Below are 20,834 nucleotides of genomic sequence, written 5' to 3'. Positions count from 1 at the left end.
TTAATTATTTTTTCAGGCTGCAATCACAGAGTCTATGGAATCCTTAGGCCTCACAGATAAAAATGAATCTAATAAAAATGTTCCCAGCTTGAAGAGTCCTGATGAGACAGATTCAAAACTGAAAGGTGTAGGAAAGCCACGAAAGTTGTCCAAACTTAACCTCTACCGGCAGCTCCACTGGCACCACCTGCACAACTCGGACAGCGTCAGCAGCCTGGACAGCGCCTCCAGTGAGTCACTTCTCTGGCAGGGACTCTCTAGATGCCCTGCATCTCTCTTTAGCCAGCCACAGCATGCCTGTTTCAAAGTCAGCCTTTCTGTAATAGTCAGATGAGCAGGGCGGAAAGGTTGCTGTATCATCCCATTCAGCATCCTGCCACCTCGTGGCTTGCTTCACTCATTTTTAACACGTATATTGTTCTATGCACACAAAGTAGTCATAACATCCACAATTCTTGCTTTTGATGGTAGCAGAATGGCTACGAGTTTCTAAAACATGCCAAGCTAAGAAGGCAAAAGGTATTTAGAGGTACTTTATAAATTTTTGGTAGAAGAAATTTCATTGTCTTCCCATCCTTATATCATCAAACATCAAACATTATATATTTTGTAAATTTATTATTCTTTGCAAATCTGCCCTAAAGCCTTGTAATTTTCTACTCTATAGGAATTTATGACTGACTTTTTAGCCTGGCTAGTTTGCAAAATGATTAAAATTTCCAGTTTAGAAAATTTGCTGTATATATCTCTGTATATATTTCTTAGTAAAAAGAAGAACTCTCAACTTTCTCCAGGTTATGTTAATCACTATAGAAGTCACCAGAATTTAATCCATGGTTTAAAACCCCACTTGAAACTCTTTCGCCCTTCCAGTGGGTCTGAACAGGGACTCACTAGACCCAGCGCCGGTAAGTGACCTGTGAGTGGCAGAACCCCTCAGGCTTCAGCTTTCTTTGCAATGTCTGCTGCATGGGTACAATGAACGTGTTTCCAGATTGGCTTTCTGTTCCACAAATTCTCAGGCCACGTGTAGTATGGAGAGCTCACTCTGTGGCAGTGCAACAACCCTATGCCTTGAGGACCTTGAGCTCACCTCGTAATTGACTGCATGGCACGTGCAATGCCCTCGTGTGTGCAAGCTGTGTTGGAGGTGGGATGTCTTCCTCTATGATGATCCAGAGAGACTTTTTGAGTACACCACTTGTAAATCAGATCTAGAAGTCAATTGATCAGTGGGGAGAGAGAGACTTTGCCAGTGAAGGCAATGAGTTGGGCAACAGTGCAGGAATGGTCAACGTCATAGCTGTTAGTGCAAAATACAGGATTTAGTTAAGGTGCAGTTTTTACTGTAAAACCAAGAATTTCTGGGAGTTGTCCTCAAACCCAGCAAACACTAGCTGTACTCTGGCATAGAAATAAAACATCTCCCTGGGTATGCTCGCCACTTAAAAGTGTTTATCAATGTCATGATGACTTTAAAAATACCAATTTATTTAAAAATTATGTTAGAGCTTTGGTTCATACACATAGTTAATGCATTTTTTAAAAAATGCTAGGAACCTAAACTAAAGAATGCTGGGAAACACCACTGCTCAAAGTCCAGCTCTGTTTATCAGGTAAAGAATTGAGAGTGGGTCCAAGGAGCGCCTTGCAACCTTGACGTGTAGCTTTGAAGGTTTGGAACTGACATTAAAAATGAGATGGACAAACAAGGCTGCTGAACCATAACAGGGTCTGAATGTCACCGAGTGTTAGTGTTGCTGACAGTAGTGTTGGGAGAGAATGGAAAAGATGTGAGTCAGGTGCTGACTACATGAAGTAACTCAGGCCAACCTCAAGCTGAGGAAGTGATCTCTACAGTGGTGATCTGAGCACACAGATATATTCAGTTTCTGTTGTTCATGAAAGATACCTTGGCATCCAGTCATATCCCCTTCACCACTGAACTGGATGCGTGTCTAGTGAAGCATTTTTATTTAGAGAAAAAGAGGAAGTAAACAACCTAAATTTCAGAGTAGGGAAATGAGGAAGAACATAGTGAATGTTGCATCTCTTTGATGAAATTGTGCAAATCATTGGAACCTTAACTGTGGATACAAAACTAATGTCAGAGACTTACTTGTTTAATAAGTGTGTATTGAGCCCCTGTAATATGTCAAGTACTGTTCTAGGTACCAGGGATACAGTGCATAACAGATCAAATGCAATTGAGGAGTGAAGGTGCGAATCGTACATACAAACAGATTGGCAATCACACTATGTCAGGTGGTGGTAATTATAGTAGAGCACAATGGAGGATAAGGAGAAAGGCAGAGGGTGGAGTTACCATGTTATATAGGTGGTCACAGAATGCTGTCCTAGTGAGGTGACTTTTCAACAGTGTTCAAAAGCACGAGAAGAGTGAGAATAAGAAGGCATCTGGGGGAGGTGTCCCAGACAGAAGGAACGCAAAGTGCAAAGATTCCGATGCAGGAGCGTTGGTATGTTTCAGGAACATGGCTGTGGTGAGACAGGCTGTGAGACAATGCTAGGAAAAGGCAGAGAGGTGCTGTAAGCACCTGGGCTCCCACAAAACTCGCTAGATGTTTTTGAGCAAAGGTAGACATGATTTGACCTAGGCTTTTATAGGGTCATTCTTCAGAGCAGACAGGGTGGGTATGTACGGCAATTAGCAGCGCTCCAGATGGAGGATGTGAGAGGTTGTGAGGTGTTCAGGTCTTCAGCCCCACTGGAAAAGTGGGGTTTCCATGAGCTGAACTGGAAGGCTGTGTGAGGAGCAAAGTCAGATGCCAGTGTTGGGGAGCTACTGCTGTGTCGCCCATGTCTGGCAGAAGTGTGCTGAAGACCAAATGATGCTAACTTGTTAGGGAGCCAGGATGCTGGTGATTTTTCTCTCTTTCTGCTTGCATTGTCTCTTAGTATGAGCAATAATTTACTGAATAAGAAAAGCCAAGGGAGAGTTGAGTCCTTGTAGAGCAGTGCTTACTGAACTCTATTCGCTGGACCCTGGAGTTTCTCTAAGGCTCTGCAGAAGACATTACATAGATGTCACCTGTCTCCCCCCCACACTACTATTAGAACCTGCTTCAACTAGAAAAGTGCCATCTGTATTTGTTTTATATGTTGGATTTCCTTGTGAGATTGACATTGCTTTGGTATGTACTTCAAAGAAGGTTGAATTTCACTCTTAAGTTCAGAAAGTATTTGCTGATCATTTTGTTGTAAGTAACATGAAATAGATGAGAGAGAATTACTTTTGAAACAGTTGAGATGTGTTTTTCAGATTTGAATATGTAATGAAGGGTAATGAATAGTATGCTGTTTCTAAACTCTGTTCTCTGGGAGGCAGTATAAGGAATGCATAAGATTCTCTCAGTGCTACCAAAGAGTTTATTATCTAATAGAAATATAATTTTAAATATTGGTAATTTTTAAAGTTCAAAAATTAGTACCTTGGTAATTCTTTAAAGGTCAATACCTCTACTACAGAAATTTGTGAAATCTCTTCCACAGATGTAAACCCATACCCACAATTCCAAAATCCAAAACTTTAAAAAACAAAAGATTTTTTTAAAATATATAACTCATTGAGGACCTGTACTGGACCTGAGTATTTAAACTGGTGGATACATACAGGTCTATAATATTTTATGCAGAATCAGATGTGCTTCAGAAACCAGAAGGCTCTAGGTTTTAGAAATATAATGCCTACACCCTTTTTTATATTATGCTGCCAGCAGGGTCCAGAAAATACCCAAACTGTGAGCAAACCATACTTGTGCAATACCCAGTACAATCAAGAAAAATAAGTAACTTATTACTAGTTCAAACCACATTTTGCTAACAAGTGGACTATGAAAATAATTTGGATTTTCAGAATTTTGGAAATTTGAAATTGTGGTTAAGGATTAAATAATTTGTGTAGATTGGGCTGGGAGGGTATATTGATACTAATCCATGGAGGGCCTGGCAAATAGGGCGGAAACATTGCCCTAATCCACTAAATGCTGGAGAATCCGGGGATGGGAGATTGAAGTGTGGTTTTATAAAGGCTACATAGAGACAAAGGGAGTCCAACTAGGTTGTGCCAGTGGGCGCAAGATTGAAGTGAGTGGGAAAAACTTTTTCCAAAAAAAATTAGCAGAATTCCCATATGATTTGGGGTGTGGTGGTGGGAAGGGAGTGGAGAAGTCAGTGAGGAAGAGAAGAGCGAAGGTGACTGAGAGGCCAGAGCCTGAGTAATTATGAACAGTAAGTAGAGAGCTCAAGAGAAGACTTCACGTAGTAGGGGTGCTCCAACTTTTAGTGTCCTGAGTAGTTTTAAAGTTCTGGTGGAACCACTAGGAAAATCCTGCCACTGGGGTGCTGGAAGTGATTGCGGATCTAGTACTCAATAGAGAAGCCAGGCCTGGAGCTATGTTTAGGAATCTGTAGAAAAAGACAGGAGAGACTCAAGGGAAACAGTGTTAGGGAGCAGGAGGCAGGCAGGGAGGAGGCAGGCAGGCCCGAGAAGTGGTAGGGGAGTGAAGCTCGTGAGCAGAGGTGAGGAGTGAGGAGAGGACACGGCAAGGCCCAGAGACACAGGGCAAGAGCAGAAAGACACCCTCGCCATAACCTCCAGCAGCAGGGTCTGGGCTGCTGACAGAGAAGGAAGACAAACCCCAAGCAGGGCTGATGTGGCTGTGAAGTGACTCGTGAGCCAGATACGGCCTGATGAGCGCCCCCCAGGTCCGCGCTGTGCACCCCTGAGCAGCCGGGGCAGCGACTGCTGAGCACTTGATTCTGTTGCCTTCATGGTCCATTGGTTCTGAGGCGGACCGTCATTTATTTGGAATAATTTATGTTTTGGCTGGAAACAAAAACAAATCTGAATTATGAGCAGTTGAATTCCATAGGTACCAAGATATCAGACCTGGAATTTGCTTTGTTTTCTTCCCCCCTTATGATGAGGAATTGTAGGTTAAAAAAAAAAAAGTTTTAAAACAGTGTGTGTTTATAGAAAACCTTACTTTATCAATGAAAGCAAATTATATATTTTTTAAAAATTTGGAATTTGGCCCATTTTGTACTCTCAAGTTTTGTCTCCCTCCCTCAGTTTTTTTTTTTTTTCCTTTTAATTATGTGCCTTGCTTCTTGTAAAGAGCCTAAAGTTGAGAAAACAGACCTACCAGTGCTTTTGCCTCTCAGCCTTGTACAGCAGGAAAATAAACCACTGGAAGAAGTCAGTAGAGGTCTATCTTTAACATTAGTTATGTTAACCTTGGCAGCTTAAGTCTTTTTTAATAGAAAATTTCCATAGCCTTCGGCAGGTTAATTATTCAGTTCTAGATATCACAGTTGTGTGTAGAGATCACATAAACGTTTGCTCTGTAAATATTGATTAATTGCCTCCTGGATATCAGTAGCCACACCAGGCAGTGAAGGATACCATCCGCACTCCAGAGGAGCAGACACTCCTGGGGGGCAGGAGAGGCATCCCGTACAATTGCATCTCAGAGTCAGGGGCACTAAGGGTGCAGTTCCTGTTGGGGTGGCAGTGGGGCTGTGACTGCCTCTTCCCACAGAAAAGGCCGCTTGAGGGCAGGTGACAGATAACGTGGCTCTTGAAGGATGTCCAGGATATCAGACTACAGGGGGAAAGAGCATTCCACGCAAGAGGAGTAAGGTGCAAACTGCACATGGGTAAGGCAGATCAGACCTATTCAAATACAGTGAAAAATGTGGCATTCTGGGGCCTGGGGTTCGGTGGGAGGAAGACAAGGACCTCAGAGATTGGCACTAGGTTGGGAAGAGCTCTCTCCATACTCTAAGGCCTTAGGACCTGAACCTCCTGTAAGCCAGCAGTGATCCTAGAAGGTGTCTAAGCAACAGGTTTGCATTCAATAGAAAGTGTTCCAAGAGAGTGTGGTGGTGGTGACGGCGGAGCAACAAGTCCAGATCTCTTACTGGCTACTTTAAGCAGTACTGTTCTTTCCTTCAGCAGTACTTTAGCATTCCATCTCTATCTGCCTCTTGTGTGCCAAGTGCTGCATTTGTGATCTGTGGTTCTGCTAGTCATCCTGCTTCGTTGTCTTGATGGTAGACAAATCCCCTAAACTCATGAACTGCTTAACTCAAAGTATTTACCCTTAAGTAAAATGGTATCATCAAGCTCTTTGTGAAATGCTACAGTAGATTGCTGCTTTTGTGCTTCAGTCATAAGCTTCTGTTATATTTTTTCATGAGTGTCCTTTGTGATTTTAGAAATACAGAACATGAGGAGACCAAAAGATCTTAGTTGTTTTATAGGCCAAGTTATTCCTTTTACGTGGTAGGGATTTCTGACCCAAAAAGGTAAAGCTCTGTATCATCCAGCTAGTTAATTCCATGCCAGAACCCGGAGGGTCTGTACACATGAGGTTCTTTCGAGATGGAGAAGAAAAGAACTACATATTGGCTGTGAGCCCCATTTATGAGGAAGAGGAGGCCTGAATTCTTTCTTGCCTAGTGTTTTGTGTTTCTCTACCCTCACCTCGCTTTGTCCTCTCATACTCCCACCTCCGGAGATCTTTATTCATTTACCCCTGTGGTAGGTGGGTGGTAAGAACAAGCTGTCCAACTCCCTGAGAATGTTACTTTTCATTGGCAAATGAGGCCCAACTAGCCCCTAACAATACACCTGTGGGAGTTGTAAAGCCTTATCAGCTCATACCCTCCAATCAAGTATACACACGCTGCCCTAGTTATGTCATAAGAAAAGTTAGGACATGTTTAGGTATTCCTTAAGTGCAAGGTGAACCTCTGCTGCTGGGGGCCATCTAACCTACAGTGTCTGAGAGAGTCTTGCTGCATTTACAGATACCGGCTCCATCCGCAGCTTACAGACTGGCGTGGGAGAGCTACACGGGGAGACCAGATTCTGGCATGGGAAGGACTACTGCAACTTTGTGTTCAAAGACTGGGTTCAACTGGATAAACCTTTTGCTGGTAAATGTCATGGGTGTGGTGGTGTTATAGTTTGTCCTTTATCTTTGAGCAGTTCAACAAGTGTGCATGTGCATGATCTCAATGCATTTTGTTTTGCTTTGTTTTGTCTTTGTTTAGCTTCGAATATTTGGTAAAACTTAAGAAACACGGTTTAGATACCGAAGGGCTTTTCTTTATAGTTACAAAAAGAAAAGAACATGAAATGGAGCCATCCTAGGAAACCTCTAGGTTTCATACAGCCCTATTTTAAGTAATAATCTGTAATGGCAGCCTTCCGTTGATCATCATCTTTTATGCTTTTTCTTTATTGTCCAGCATTAGAATGGCATCTTTTCAGTTTATTACTGTGCTTATTTGTCTAAGAGAGCACTGCATATGTAACCTGCCGTTATTCAGCAGGATAAAAAAAGAAAAATATATAAACCACACAGCTTTAGGTAATTTGTACCAGCTTACATCTTCCCTTGCCTGGCGGTGGACAGAGTAAAAGGGAAATGTACTGCAGGAGGTACGTGGGGACTGTGTTTCTCAGCATGAGATCTGTGTTTCCCCTGATTATAAAGGTGATCTACCCAGAAATAGGCACGTTTAACAGGCTTTATTAATAGGTTTCCTTTTAGCTATCATAGCTGGGGTCAGAATGCCTCTGTCCCCTGCACAGAAGAAAGTGATGGGTACTCGCCTGGGGCCCCTGGGCAGATTTCATCGACAGGTACTCTACTCCCCGGATGCCCTGGCATGACATTGCGTCTGTGGTCCACGGGAAGGCAGCTCGTGATGTGGCGCGCCACTTCATCCAGCGATGGAACTTCACGAAGGTACTGAATGTTGTCATGAGCAGAGGCAGGCCCAGCCCCAGGAGAAACCCAGAGAGTTGGCACGAAGGGGCTGCTGTGGCCACAGCTGTGTCACCATCTGCTGTCAGGTGCACTGCTGTCACAGTGCTTGGGCCTCTCGGCATGAATAAAAGAAGAAAATGTCCCTGAGCTTTCACACCGCAGACAATTCCAGTAGAGAGGGAACAGATGCTTCTGCTGGGGTCTGTGGTTTTGATTCTTTTAGCATCTTGGACTCTTAGTATTGATGAAGATTTTTTTTTTTTTTTTTTTTTTTTTTGGTTTTTCTCCGGTACCGGGAACCGAACTCACGACCTTGCGCTTGCCAGGCAGGCGCTTTTGCCGCTGAGCTAAATCCCCAGCCCTTGATGAAGTATTTACCGGGCTGGACTCAGTAGCCTCATGGAGGGCTGCTGTAGGGGATAGGAATCTTGATTAGATGACGGGGCTCCAACCGTAGGCCGTGCAGTCGTGGAACTGCACCAGGTTCATTCATTCAGGTACAAGATTCTGCAGGCTGGGTCTGAGCAAGGTGAGTGGCACTGGGCGGTCGGTGTTTCCTTTCTCAGAACGGTGTCCTCCGTGGTGCCTTCATTGCTGTAAGGACTTGTGCAAGCATTCACAAGTTCATGACATAGCGTCCAGTGTTGTGAAGGACCCACTTATCTGTTATGATGAGGCCTCATTCCTCTGGGTAATTTGGGCAGGAAATTAATTTTGCCTACAACTTAAAGTCTGTCTTTACTGATCATTCACATTAAAGTTTAGCGGAAGCTCTAGTGGAAATACTTTAAACAAAAACTTAGAGGAGATGAATGGATAAACAAAGTAATACTACTTTTAACTCACTGTACTCTCCTGGCAAAGATTAAAAAAAAATGCTAGTATCCACAGCTGGACTTTTTTGTTTGTACTGGAAACTGAGCCCAGGGTCTTTGCACTGAGCCCATTTTAAAAAAAGTTTTACCTTAAAATGAGGTCTCACAAAGTTGCTAAGTTACCAGGGTTCAAACTTGCAGGCCTCCTGTCTCAGCCTACGGGAGTGCTGGAATTGCAGATATGTGCCACCACACCTATCTTGATTTGGGTGTTTTTAGTACTCCTGTGCCCTATCCTGGAAAGGGAAATTGATAAAACACCAATAAATTTTCTCTGTAATTTTTAATCTAAAAATGTCTCCAGGTATTTAAACTAAAGAAATAATCTAATAAGGTAATTTATTTTGTTAGTGCTTCTAATAATTCAAATAAAATTAGGCATAAGTAAAATACTGATAGTAATTTGCTAGACAAATTATGATTCTTCATACTATTTTATTATGATTTATTAAAAATGATATAGTGGCTTACTGCTGTGGCAAAATGTTTACAACCCACAGCCAGGTGCAATGGCACGCATTTGTAAATTCTGCTACTCAGGAAACTGAGGCAGGAAGATCACAAGTTAGAGCAACTTAGTGAGAACTTGTCTACAAGTGAGATTTAAAAAAAGGGCTGAGGAGCAGCTCAGTGCTATCTGGGCTCAATCCTCAGTACAAAAAAAGTGATTACATTTAATCCTTCTTTATCAATGTAAAATAACACATGCTTGCTATAAAAGTTAAAAGAAGGTACTATCGGAAATAAAAAACAAAAATAAATACTATCCTGCTTTTCACTTAGAAATGTCCATTACTTTTTTTTTTCTAATTATAAAGGAGAGAAGAATGGACCTCTTTTCTCATTTGAATCTTTTTCATCTGCTTTTTTAAAATTTTAGATTATGAAACCAAAATATCGGTCCCTTTCTTATCCTTTTCTGCTTCCAAAGTCTCAAACCACAGCCCATGAGCTGAGACACCAAGTGCCTGGGGCTGTCCACGCCAGCATACAGGTAAGCCTGGCTTTTCTTTTCTGCAAAGTGCTACTGGGTAATGTTCCTATTATTGGACTAAATGTCTATTACATTGGCTTTAGGTTTTCCATAAGGACAACTTTTCCAAAGCAAACCTGACTGGACCTTTTTGGAATTTAGTATTGTATTTTCTGTGTTAGATTCAATTCACCCTCTTTCTAAAACTTATTATATGTACACTATGTATTGATATACATTGTATACTGTGTATTAATATACTATGTATCAATATACATAGTATATGTATGCATATATAATAGTACATGTGTATATATATATATATGTATATATATGAAGGGAGAAGAAAAAGGCTGTAAAAGTAATTCTGCCATACACTGAAGGTCTACAGTAGAAATGAAAGGAAAAATATATTTATAAGATAGATATATGGTGTATCTATATATGTAGATATATCTTATATCTACAGTATATCTATAAATAGATATACAATGTAACTTATACCTAAATGTAGATATATCTTATAAATGTAGATATATCTTATATCTATATAAATATCTTATATCTATGAGGTATTTTTAAGAAGAGACATAATGGGCACAATAACTAGAACATGACCAAGAATTAAGGACAAAGGAAGAGTGAATGGTAATTAGTTCAATGTCACTGATAGTCTTCAGAGAAAAATTAGACATTAGAAGAATTTACCTCCATTAGCACAGGACATGACTGGTGGCCTGCATACTACGTGAGGTCACGAAGGACTCTGGCAGCCCCTGTGGTGGGTCTCTTCTGGGTCACATAAACTTTGCAGCTTGATAGTAGGTATAATAAAGTACTGGAAAGTGTTGCTGGACAGTGCTTCTGTAAAATTGTTCAGTTAAATGTAATAAAATGCATTCTAAAACAGCAGCAGGTGGCCTCAGCAATTAATTTCCACTCTTTGATCTTCCTTTTTTTTTTATCTGAAAGCTTTATGATTGGTGTGAGTTATATCTGTAGTCCCTTCAGATATTGAAAGGGAAGTGTTTCATTCAGAATCTTTAATAACCGCAGTATCATTGTATTAATTACCTTCTATTTTGTCCTGCTCATATAGTTAGGGTCCCTGATTAAATAAAACACATCTTAATTTTTGAAGTACTTATATTTATTACTAAATAGAAATAGAAGCCACTGGTTGGAATGTGTACCTTGATAATGAAACATTTTTTCTGTGAACCTTTGGGAGAAAACAAAACTAATGAAGTAAATTTAAACATCACACATATGTTTAGCTCCATATTAGTGATAAGACAAATATTACAAGGAATAGTAAATGAGAAAATAAGACAACATTGGCGAATTCTTACATTCTAAGATTATAATTTCTTTTTATCCATCTGGTCCTTGATTTTTGTTTTTTTTTTTTTTTTTTTGGTTTTTCTCCGGTACCGGGAACCGAACTCACGACCTTGCACTTGCTAAGCAGGCGCTTTTGCCGCTGAGCTAAATTCCCAGCCCCTCATCTGGTCCTTGAAATCTGATATTTCCACAGTTAGTTTTTCATCATCTGAGTCCCTGAAGTAAAATTTACTTCCAGACTGGCTGGACTGAAGGCCATGAAATAGGGAAGGAGCTGCTCACTTTCGGAAGCCACATTCGGTACCAGCGTCCAGCTGTGTGGGGTTGGAACTCCTGACCTCCCCAGGCCACACTGAAGACAAATATCTCATGTTTTATTTATAAATTTGTATTCTTTTGCTTAGGGAACCCCTTCCCCAATTTAAAAAGTGTTAGCCCTGGCAAAATCTGGAAGTACTAGTTTTCAGAAGTTTTGAAATAATTTTAATTGTGAAAACAGTGGTGCAGCCAGGAAGTACATAGTTTTGGAGATAGGAAAGTCTGAGAGCACCAGAAACTTTTTTAAAAAAAAAAAGGCAAAACGGTACCCTGCCATGTTTCTCCTCCTGCGGAAACATCTGACCACATGGTTGCTTCACTTCCTTCACTGCTGACTGGCTCTCAGGGTTTATTTTCTCACAGACACTGGAATGTACAGCACCAAGAAGGTGAGAATAGTCGTCAAGGCCAAACTCTAGTTTTCCGAAGAATCCATAAGGGGTAAGGAGATAGAGCCCTAGTTATTTGTGGGCTACTTAATTTTTAAAGGGTTTATCATCACATCTTCAAACCTTTCTTAGCTATCATAAGACCACAATCAAATGACTGTTAGGCACTCAGTTGAAAATTTTAATGCAATTAATATTTCAATGAATTGTTTTTAAACATGATTGTTTCATAACAGAACTTAGAGGTCACAAGCCTGATAGTAAAGAAGCAATATGATGTTTGAATTAAGAGGTAGATTGTAAACTGTGTTACAGTTTCAGCTCTCCTACATATTAGCTAGCAGTGTCACCTTGGAAAAATGACTCCACCTGTGTGTACATTTCACCTTCTATAAAGCAGGGGTGGTTTTAGTGTCTGCGCCATAGGCTTGAGTGATGGGTAGTGATGAGTAAATGAACAAGTCCCGCAAAGCACTCAGCGCTGTGGCGGTTTGTGTTCTATCAGTGATGGCTCTTTTAAGCTCTCCCTAGTGTTTCACAAGCTTGCAGCAAAGGAGATGATGTTTCTCTGGAAGGGTCACCAAGGCTAGTTCTGGGAAAAAAATCCTTATACACTATATTTATTGAAATGAAGAAAAAGAACATTTCACATGATAAAGTCAATAGTAGATAAAATTCAAGTCATTCTTTCCCCTGCAGAAGGGAACCCAGTTATTTAATCTTTGACTATAAAACATTGGCTACACCCTTTCATGATAGGATGTCACAGCCGGTTGTGGGGAGAGGGGATGTATAAGGCAGAGTGGATCATCTTTTCTGAAAAAGTCATGCAGACCTGAGAGCTGACTTCGGCAACTTTCACCCACACTTTTAAAATAATCTGCAGTTCCCCTTAGTGCTAGGCATTCTCAGAAGCCTGCCAAGAGCACTCAGAGAAGATAGGAACAGGCCTGGGAGAGGAGAAAGTGAGAGAGGTGGTTCTGAGACTGCTAATGCAGGGGGTGTATAATGCATGTTTTCTCTCTAATAAGAATAAACGAGGTTCCCAAGTGCTTTTATTGCCATTTCAGATGCATTACTGGGCATTTGACTCATTTTCAACCTTTCAGAGTTTGTGACTGACCTAAGAAATATAAACTCTTAATGTAATGTTTTCGACTGGAACCTCTGCAGGGTTAAGGGAAAAGAATATGGCTAATGCCTTGTCAGCATCAGCATGGTATCAACACATGAGAACCGTGCTTTTTATTAAATTGGTCGGCTTATGGTAAAATCATCCCTTAGACAGTTGTGCTAAGAACCCTACCTATGTGGAGAAAAGTAATTCCATTGGAGTCATCTCCATGCTGTTCACATGAAAGGGAGAGAGGGAGGGAGAAAAGAAGGGAGGAAGGGAGGAAGGCAAAGAAAATAGAGGAAAAAAAATTTATAGGCAAGTAAACGATATCTAAATTATACTACTGGAAAATTTTGTTCTCACCCTTGGAAAACATCCAAATGACACTCCAAAGGATCTTTTTGAAAGGACCCGCGTGGTGGACAGAGATGGAGAGAGTAAGGTAGGTAGGTGGGGTGGAAGGAAGCCACAGCTCTCCTTTCCATAGAAGTTCTTATTGTGAGGGCTTTTTCCTCTTGTGAACCAGGTCTCCACGTAGCAACGGAGTTGTGAGTGTTACTCTGGGACTTGGCTGGAGGAAGCTGTTGTTGAACATGGAGCCTTTACCCCGTGTCTAGCACTGTGCCAAGCTTTTTGTGGTTTTTCTAATTTATTTTCATCAGCTTATAAGCTGTGCTTCTCTCCCTCCCCACACTGATTTTTACAGATGAGAAACTAGAGCTTTGAGAGGTTAACATAAGAGTAAGTGGTAGAGATGAGACCCTATCCTGAGCAGTCTGGTTGCAGCACCTGATGGATCTGTTAAAGGTGGTGGTTGTTTCCAGTAAGACCTAGCATTGTTGTAGCCACCACAGTTCCGGAAAGGCAAAGTTGCATATCAGCTTTGCCTTTTGATAGTTCCTGTCACCCACCTCCCTGTGCATCTTCCTGGCTTCCGACAGTCCCCAACTACATATTTTTTCCTAGGTCTTCTTTCCCCTTAAGTCTCATTTCCCAAAACTATCTTTATTTTCTTTCCTTCAGCCACAAGATTAATTGTTTCTCTTGACTCAGGCAAAGAATTACCGTAAGTGAATAACTGTACATTGTGACACAAGTAATTGACACTGAACTGAAAAAGAAGTTGAAGGAACTTAATAGGGTGAGCCACATTCTGTGGGTCACATTCTCAATCTTATTTTCTGCTGTTTTCTTCTATAATATAGAAAGAATAAAGCCCAACGAACTGAGCACTTCCCTGTCTCCTCAATCATATTACTTGGGAGCTTTTACAGAGATGCCAGCCTATGCTTGAGGGACATGGACAGAGTGCTTCTCTGCTAAACGGCCTTTGTTCAGATGGACTTGGAAGCTTAGAAAAATAAAAAGTAATTAAGCTATTTGCTGAATTTATAGGAAGTAAAAGCATGTGGTGAGAGAAAGGAAAGAAACTGAGGACAGAATCTAAGACAATTCTGAAAGTTTTCCTTCAAGAAGAAGTTTACGTTAATTAGCTTGTATACTTGACTTGGGTCCATCCTATGTAAGAAGATTAGGACTTGTGGTTAGAAGGTTATATTTTAAGTTTAAAAAATTGGACAAAAGACAAAGGAAAATGACTGGTCTTGGTTAAATACTGAGACTACACCATAAAATCAGAAGCATGCTGTTTTCATATACTTTAAAACTGTATGTTCAAACTTGAACTTTGGAAAGTGTGGGTCGTATCTGAGTTCCAATATGTGTAAGGGAAGCCACATGTATTCATGTTGGGGGAGGATCTGAGGCTCGTCCCAGTTACACTGGTTTAAAACAGAAAAATGAGACAAGTTGGTCAGGTCAGTGAATAAGAAAGAAAAGAGTGAGTCTTAAACTGAAAAAAAGCCATGAAGTCAATCCAAATGTGTTTGACTTATTGAAATATTGATAAAAATTTCTTAGATCTTCCAATGAAATTGATTTTTATATAACTTCAGAGTTCCATGGTTTAAGAGTACAGGTTGACCAAAAAGGAAAGTCATTTTCAATTTATCTTGGGGTGATAGGCAGATTTTAACTGGTTATAGAATAGTAAATCACTAATAATCCCAAGTGACTTTTTTATTGTATTGCTTAAAAGGTATCTTTCAAGTTTGTCTACAAATGATGACCTTTTTCCAATAAAATGAGTTTTCCCTGTGAGTAAAGGGGATGAGTTTGCACTTGGGCAATTGGATAGATAACACTGAACACCTCAGGATACAGGTCATCCCCATACTGTATTCAGCTGTGTTACAGGCATCAGGGAGCCAGTCCCCTCCCCCCACCAGTTTTGCTTATGTGCTCCCACAAATTGATGTACAGAATGGTCTTCTTTTGATGGGCAGCTTTATTTATTTTAAACATGAAATGCCCCAAAAGGGAAATATTCACTGTTACCCTTTACTGGAAAAGTGGCAAGTACCTGACCTTTATGCTCCCTGTTCATAGCAGCAGTTGGTAATTAACCCCAGAATTCTTTCCCAGCATGCCCTGTTCTAAGAATCCCTTCTTCAACATAGCTGTCCAAGAAGCTACTCTAAACTGATTAGATATAACATGCAAGTTGACACCTAGTTGACCGTCCTCAATTTTATCTTATGTTAATGTGTATATTGAGTCCGTGAATCAGAGAAAATTTTGAGAGGGAGAAATGAAAGAAATTTTAAGGTTTCTGGATTTGAGGAGACTAAGATATTACCACCATGAGTAATTTATAAACTTTGCCAATAACTTTTTACAGAGAGATACATACCCACATATACAAGATTCACTATCAACTGCTATATACCATTATCAGCACATTTGTGTTACACAATATTTTCTTTACAATGGCTTTGGGAGAGTGGGAGAGAAGGGGGAGGAAGAGAAAGGTTTCAGCTGTACAGTGGAGGAAACTCCATGACATTGAAATGATTTGTCCAATGTCCATGAGTTAATAAGTGCAAAGCTATGATACAAATCTTTAGTAAGACACAAATAAGTCTTACTATAATACACTGCTGTTATAGACATTGTTTAAATTCATATGAATTGAATCAGGATTTGTATCATAAGAATCTTTTTGATATAACCTGTATTTTTCAGTCCCATGCTCCTTAGCTATAAAATTCAATATTTAACATTAATGTGAATAGAGAGAAATTGGAACTTCTATTCACACTGTGTTATTTGTACCTGATGAACAATAATTCAGTTCTTTGAAGCTGATATAAAAATCAAGATATTTTCTCACTCAGGTTCATTTTTTACTGAAATTTTCCATATAAGCTTTATTCTGTGGTATTTGACTATTTATGTTCCAGAGTAAATTTTTCCAATTTCTTTGCACATATTCATCTGATGACATTAACTAAAATGGCTAGAAGGGAGTATTTTGTAGTAAATATAACATACTGGGTAAATAAACATAGAGGATGGCACTATCAGTGATTTTGAACCATGTCTTAGTTACTTTCTCATTGCTGAGACAAAATACCCAATACCAAAAGTTAAAGGAGGAAAAGTTTCTTTTGGTTCACAGTTTGAGGAGGTTTTAGTCAATAGCTGGCTGGCTCCAAGACAGAGTGGCTTGGCAGAGGGCTAGTGTGGCAGAGGAAAAACTGTCCATAGCAAAGCAGAGCAGGCAGAAGGCATCAAGCAACCAGTAACAGCAGCAGGAGAAGCAGCTTTCCTCTCCCTTTTATCCCTCCTAGGCTAACCTCCTTATGGGTGGTTCCATCAACATTCAAGGTAGCCCTTCCTAAATTCTAGCATCACACACTTAACACCAGCATCACATCCTTAATCCCAGTATCACACAACCTAGATCCAGCCACCTCTGAAAAGCCGTGCTTATAAATGGATGAGGCTATCGGGGGACATCTAGGTATAAGCCATAACAAATTCTTCGTAAGAATTCTGAAATACTCTTTGTAGAACCACTGAAATGCAGATGGAATTTCTCTTTCTTTCTTTTTATTTCTTTCTTTCTTTTGTTTGTTCTTTCTTTCTTTTTTCTCTCTCTTTTTTCCTTCCTTCCATCCCTCCCTCCCTTTCTCTCTTTCTTTTTTCTTTTCTTTTCTTTCTTTGAAACAGGGTCTCACTATGCAATTCAGGCAGGCCTTGAATTCACTTTGTAGCCCAGGCTGGCCTCGAACTTGCAGCAATCCTCCTGCCTCAGCCTCCAGAGTGCTGGGATTACAGGCATGCACCACCACACCCAGGTGCAATTTCCAAAAGTTACTATTTAGAGTAACAATTTGATCAGACCCTCCATGCATAATAGACATAAAATTGATTATATATCGGATCACTTTGAATGTTCTTAATCAGCATGGAACTATTCCTTTTGCTTTTTCAGTTGACCTCATGAGTTTCAACATTCGTTTCAAATTAGAAATATCAAGTTTATTGTGATAGCTATCTTCTGCTGTTTGTTAAGAAATATCATTGAGGACTTATGGTAGACTTGCTATATGCTAATATCATACTGCAACGCTAAAGAATGCTGAAGAAGAAAGACAAGCAGTGGTTGCTTAGTGTTGAGAAATCCATGGGAAGCTTTTCTGTTTTTTCTGTTTTTCTTCCGGTACCAGGGATTGAACTCATGACCTTGAGCTTGCCAGGCAGGCACTTTGCCACTGAGCTAAATCCCCAGCCCCTCCATGGGAAGCTTTCTATGTCCTTTCATCCACCCTGCTGTGCACAGCCACAGTCTGCTCTGGCACATCTTGGATGTGACCTACCACTGCTCAAATGTGTCCTCTAATGCTTTTGTTAGTAATAACACTTACACACTACTTACTAGCTACTAGGTCTCTGGCTACACATCACAGTAATTCATTTAATCCTCTCTAGAATACCAATAGATACTCCATTTTATAGAACAGAAATATGATTCAACGAACATTAAGAAATGTGTTCAAGATAAACAATCAGTAAGTAATTAAGAGAGGCTTTGAACATGGGCAGTCTTGCTCAGCAGTATGTATTTAGATTATACTCAGGTATCTGAACTAGAAGCTTTTACTGTCCAAGAGCAGGTGAGTCTTGGAACAGAGAGATGCCATTTGAGTGATAAGAAAGGGTTGAATCTGATAAATGATCCAAAGAAAGATGGAGCCAGATGTGCAATTTGATATGGACACTGAGGAGAGGCTCACCAAAGAGCCCCCTAAGGTCACACTAACTTTAAAGTGATAAAATGATGGCATGCCTCTGGACAACAGCGTATTTTGAGTTGGGAAACCATTTAGAGGAAGTGGTTATGAGCCTCACTTTGATCTGTTTCATTTAAAGTGAGGAGGTCAACTCCAAATTGATTGGTATGATGCAGAGATGTGATACAATGGTAAAAACAGACAGTATAGCATGGTGGTCAGGGATAAGATGTGGACTGGTAAGAGGCAAACTCAAGGTCCTGTGATAACATGCAAGTTTCTTCACTAATATGAGCCTCAATTTTCTTACCTACTCATGGATTTCTATTATAACCATCTTGGGAAAATTTAGAGTTAATGTAACATGCCTGTGATTACACAAATAAAGGCAGAATCCAGATTACATAGCTAAATGTACTGTCTTTTAGAATTTATTAATTTGGCAAGATGGAAATGAGGTTGATGGAAAATAAAACACCAATTTCTTAAAAAAGGAATTTATTAATATGATTAACATTTAAATTTGGGAAAAAGGAGTAATTAATTATTAAGGCAGAGTTTGGACAACCATACCATATGGCCCAAACCAGGATACTTTTGAGAGTGATAATGGGTGCTATTAATAAATGCACCAAAATAACAGGCCCTTCTGTGCAATTGTGAGACTGTTATAGGAAGAATACAAATGGTTACATAACTTGTAGCCATGAAAAGCAGTACTTCTAAAGTACTCTTTTTTACAAACACTAGTTGTGGTTTCTAATTTTGAATGAAGATAATCCTGTGCAGCAGAAGGTATTTTTAGGCTGTGCTGTCCAGCTGGGCACCTTTCTTATAGACTATGTACAAGGACCAGTTTCCGTCCTGCCTCTTCTCTACTAGCAATGCCCACCCACTAACTTCCACTTAGTCCATGAATGACAATTAAACTGTTGTAATCAATCAGTTGCTTAAAAGAAAAAATGAGAGTGACTCCACTGCATAAATGTATCTAGTGCTGTTTCCATTGTCCAGTGTTTGCTCATTACTGATTGTTGCCTTGCAGTTGCTCCGCTCTGCTGCTGATTGGTCTGCTGGTATAAAGTACCATGAAGAGTCTATCCACACCGCTTACATCCATGTGATAGAGAACAGCAAGCACTATATCTATATTGAAGTAAGTCCTGCTCATGTAAATTTCTGAGGGAACTTACTTCCCATAAATACCACACAGAGACTGTAGTCTCCAATTCAAAACCTGCCCTTTTTTTAAAGTGTATAATGAGCAAGTGTACGTTGAAGCAGTGAGTGAGAATTGCTGACTCGTTTCACCTGAATTTTTACCTCCATAGCATACCTAAAATTCACTTCACATTGTCATTAACTCAGGACTCTAATGGGAATCTTCTAAATCTTTGCTATTACTGTAATATTATTCACCAGAAATACCCTAACATGGATGTACAAGTTTTGATTTGGCTTGGGTGGGAGGGTTTAAGTGTGAAGTGTGCTATTTTAGGACAGTGTAAACATGAGGGTAAACTGGCTGTCACTGGTTCGAGGATAGTTGGAGTGTGGGGGGGTGAATGAAAAAATTTGTGTTAAAGGCACAGTGTTGTGAGTGTATAATACCAGTGTTTATCTTTAGAATATTTCCATTGATAAATTATTAATTTTAATTTTATGAGTTTTATTATAGTAAACAATGAGCACAATGAAAATACCAATAGAACTCTACAACAAAAATAATCTTTACTTACATAGACTTTACATAGACATCAACATTTTCACATCAACTGTTTACTTGCTTACAAAACCTAAAAGATTGCATCAGAAATAAAAACTCATGTGAACTACAATGTAAATACAAACAAGAATCTACCACTGAAATAATCCTTGCTTCAACTGTCATACTCAAGGCAGTCTTCCTGCATGACAACTGCATGTTCCATGCACAAGTATTGCTTACACTGATAGCACAAATCTTTGTTGTCATATCCTTTTTTAGGACACAGTTGACATCTTCGGTTTTACTATTGTTCTAGTAGGTCTTTGCGATGTTGCACCTACCTGTTTACCTGTCAGCTTACCAGTGTGCTCCATAGTTTTTTTTGTCAAATTCCCTGGGCAGAAACATTTTGTTCTTCCTTTGCAGTGAATGATTTTTTATGAGGTCCAGTCCCAATCCTCTAAGAAAATTTCTCTGTGATATTATACACTTGTTGTTTTTCATTTTTTTTGTTTTGGTTTGGTTTGTTTTTTTTTTATACATATTCTCACTATGTACTTCAGGCTGGCCTCAAACTCTATGTAGCCCAGGCTGGCTTTGAACCCATGGCAGTCCTCTTGTCTCAGCCTCCCAAGTGCTGGGATTACAGGCGTGTACCACCATTTCCCGGCCCTGCATTTGTTATTTTCTTTGTAAACTATTAAACTATTTATACCACACATGTCTAAGATCAAATAAAGCACATCCATTGGCCAACACTTTGTGTTTTGAGTGACATCATAGTTGCTGAATAACTCATCAATGGTATCTATTCTTCCTTTGATTTTGTTGTAAAGTTACCATCTCAGGGTTCAGTTTTGTCAAGGTTTTAGTACAGTTAGAAACAAAGGAGCTGAGTCACTCCTTCCTTTCCTTTGTTTCAACTGTAAACAACACACCACCCTAGTATACTGCCTAAAGCTACAGTGACCACAAAGGCTGCATGATAATCATCAATAGTTATACATTCATATGGTGTGTAAATTGCTTGATCTTTGGAAATGAAACTCTCAAACAACAGATAGCAGCCAGATTATCAGTTCTTTTTGTTTCTTGGTGGGCGGTTTTCTCCACAAATCTCAGGCAATTTTTTTTTTTACTCTTTTTTATTTATTTATTTATTTATTT

The 20,834-nt window shown here is 39.8% G+C and overlaps 1 protein-coding gene across 8 annotated transcripts in view; it reads left to right on the top strand.

Moving 5' to 3' along the window:
- The window catches only part of Pld1 (phospholipase D1, phosphatidylcholine-specific), a 195,026-nt gene that overhangs the window by 114,373 nt on the left and 59,819 nt on the right, over positions 1-20,834 (top strand). For 6 of the 8 annotated variants that reach the window (XM_013513559.1, XM_005382998.2, XM_013513560.1 and 3 more), the window contains exons 15-20: positions 17-230; positions 795-908; positions 6,838-6,966; positions 7,666-7,784; positions 9,561-9,674; positions 19,005-19,115. In XM_013513559.1, coding sequence (XP_013369013.1) covers positions 17-230; positions 795-908; positions 6,838-6,966; positions 7,666-7,784; positions 9,561-9,674; positions 19,005-19,115 — 801 coding nt within the window. The remainder of the gene's footprint in view (positions 1-16; positions 231-794; positions 909-6,837; positions 6,967-7,665; positions 7,785-9,560; positions 9,675-19,004; positions 19,116-20,834) is intronic. The other 2 variants (XM_005383002.2, XM_013513561.1) reach the window with 1 other exon arrangement.

This window comes from Chinchilla lanigera, unplaced genomic scaffold (genome assembly GCF_000276665.1).
Source record: "Chinchilla lanigera isolate Chin_1 unplaced genomic scaffold, ChiLan1.0 scaffold00019, whole genome shotgun sequence".
Taxonomy (NCBI): Eukaryota; Metazoa; Chordata; class Mammalia; order Rodentia; family Chinchillidae; genus Chinchilla; species Chinchilla lanigera.
Note: the sequence above shows the minus strand (reverse complement) of the source record. Positions and strands in the feature narration are given on the sequence as shown.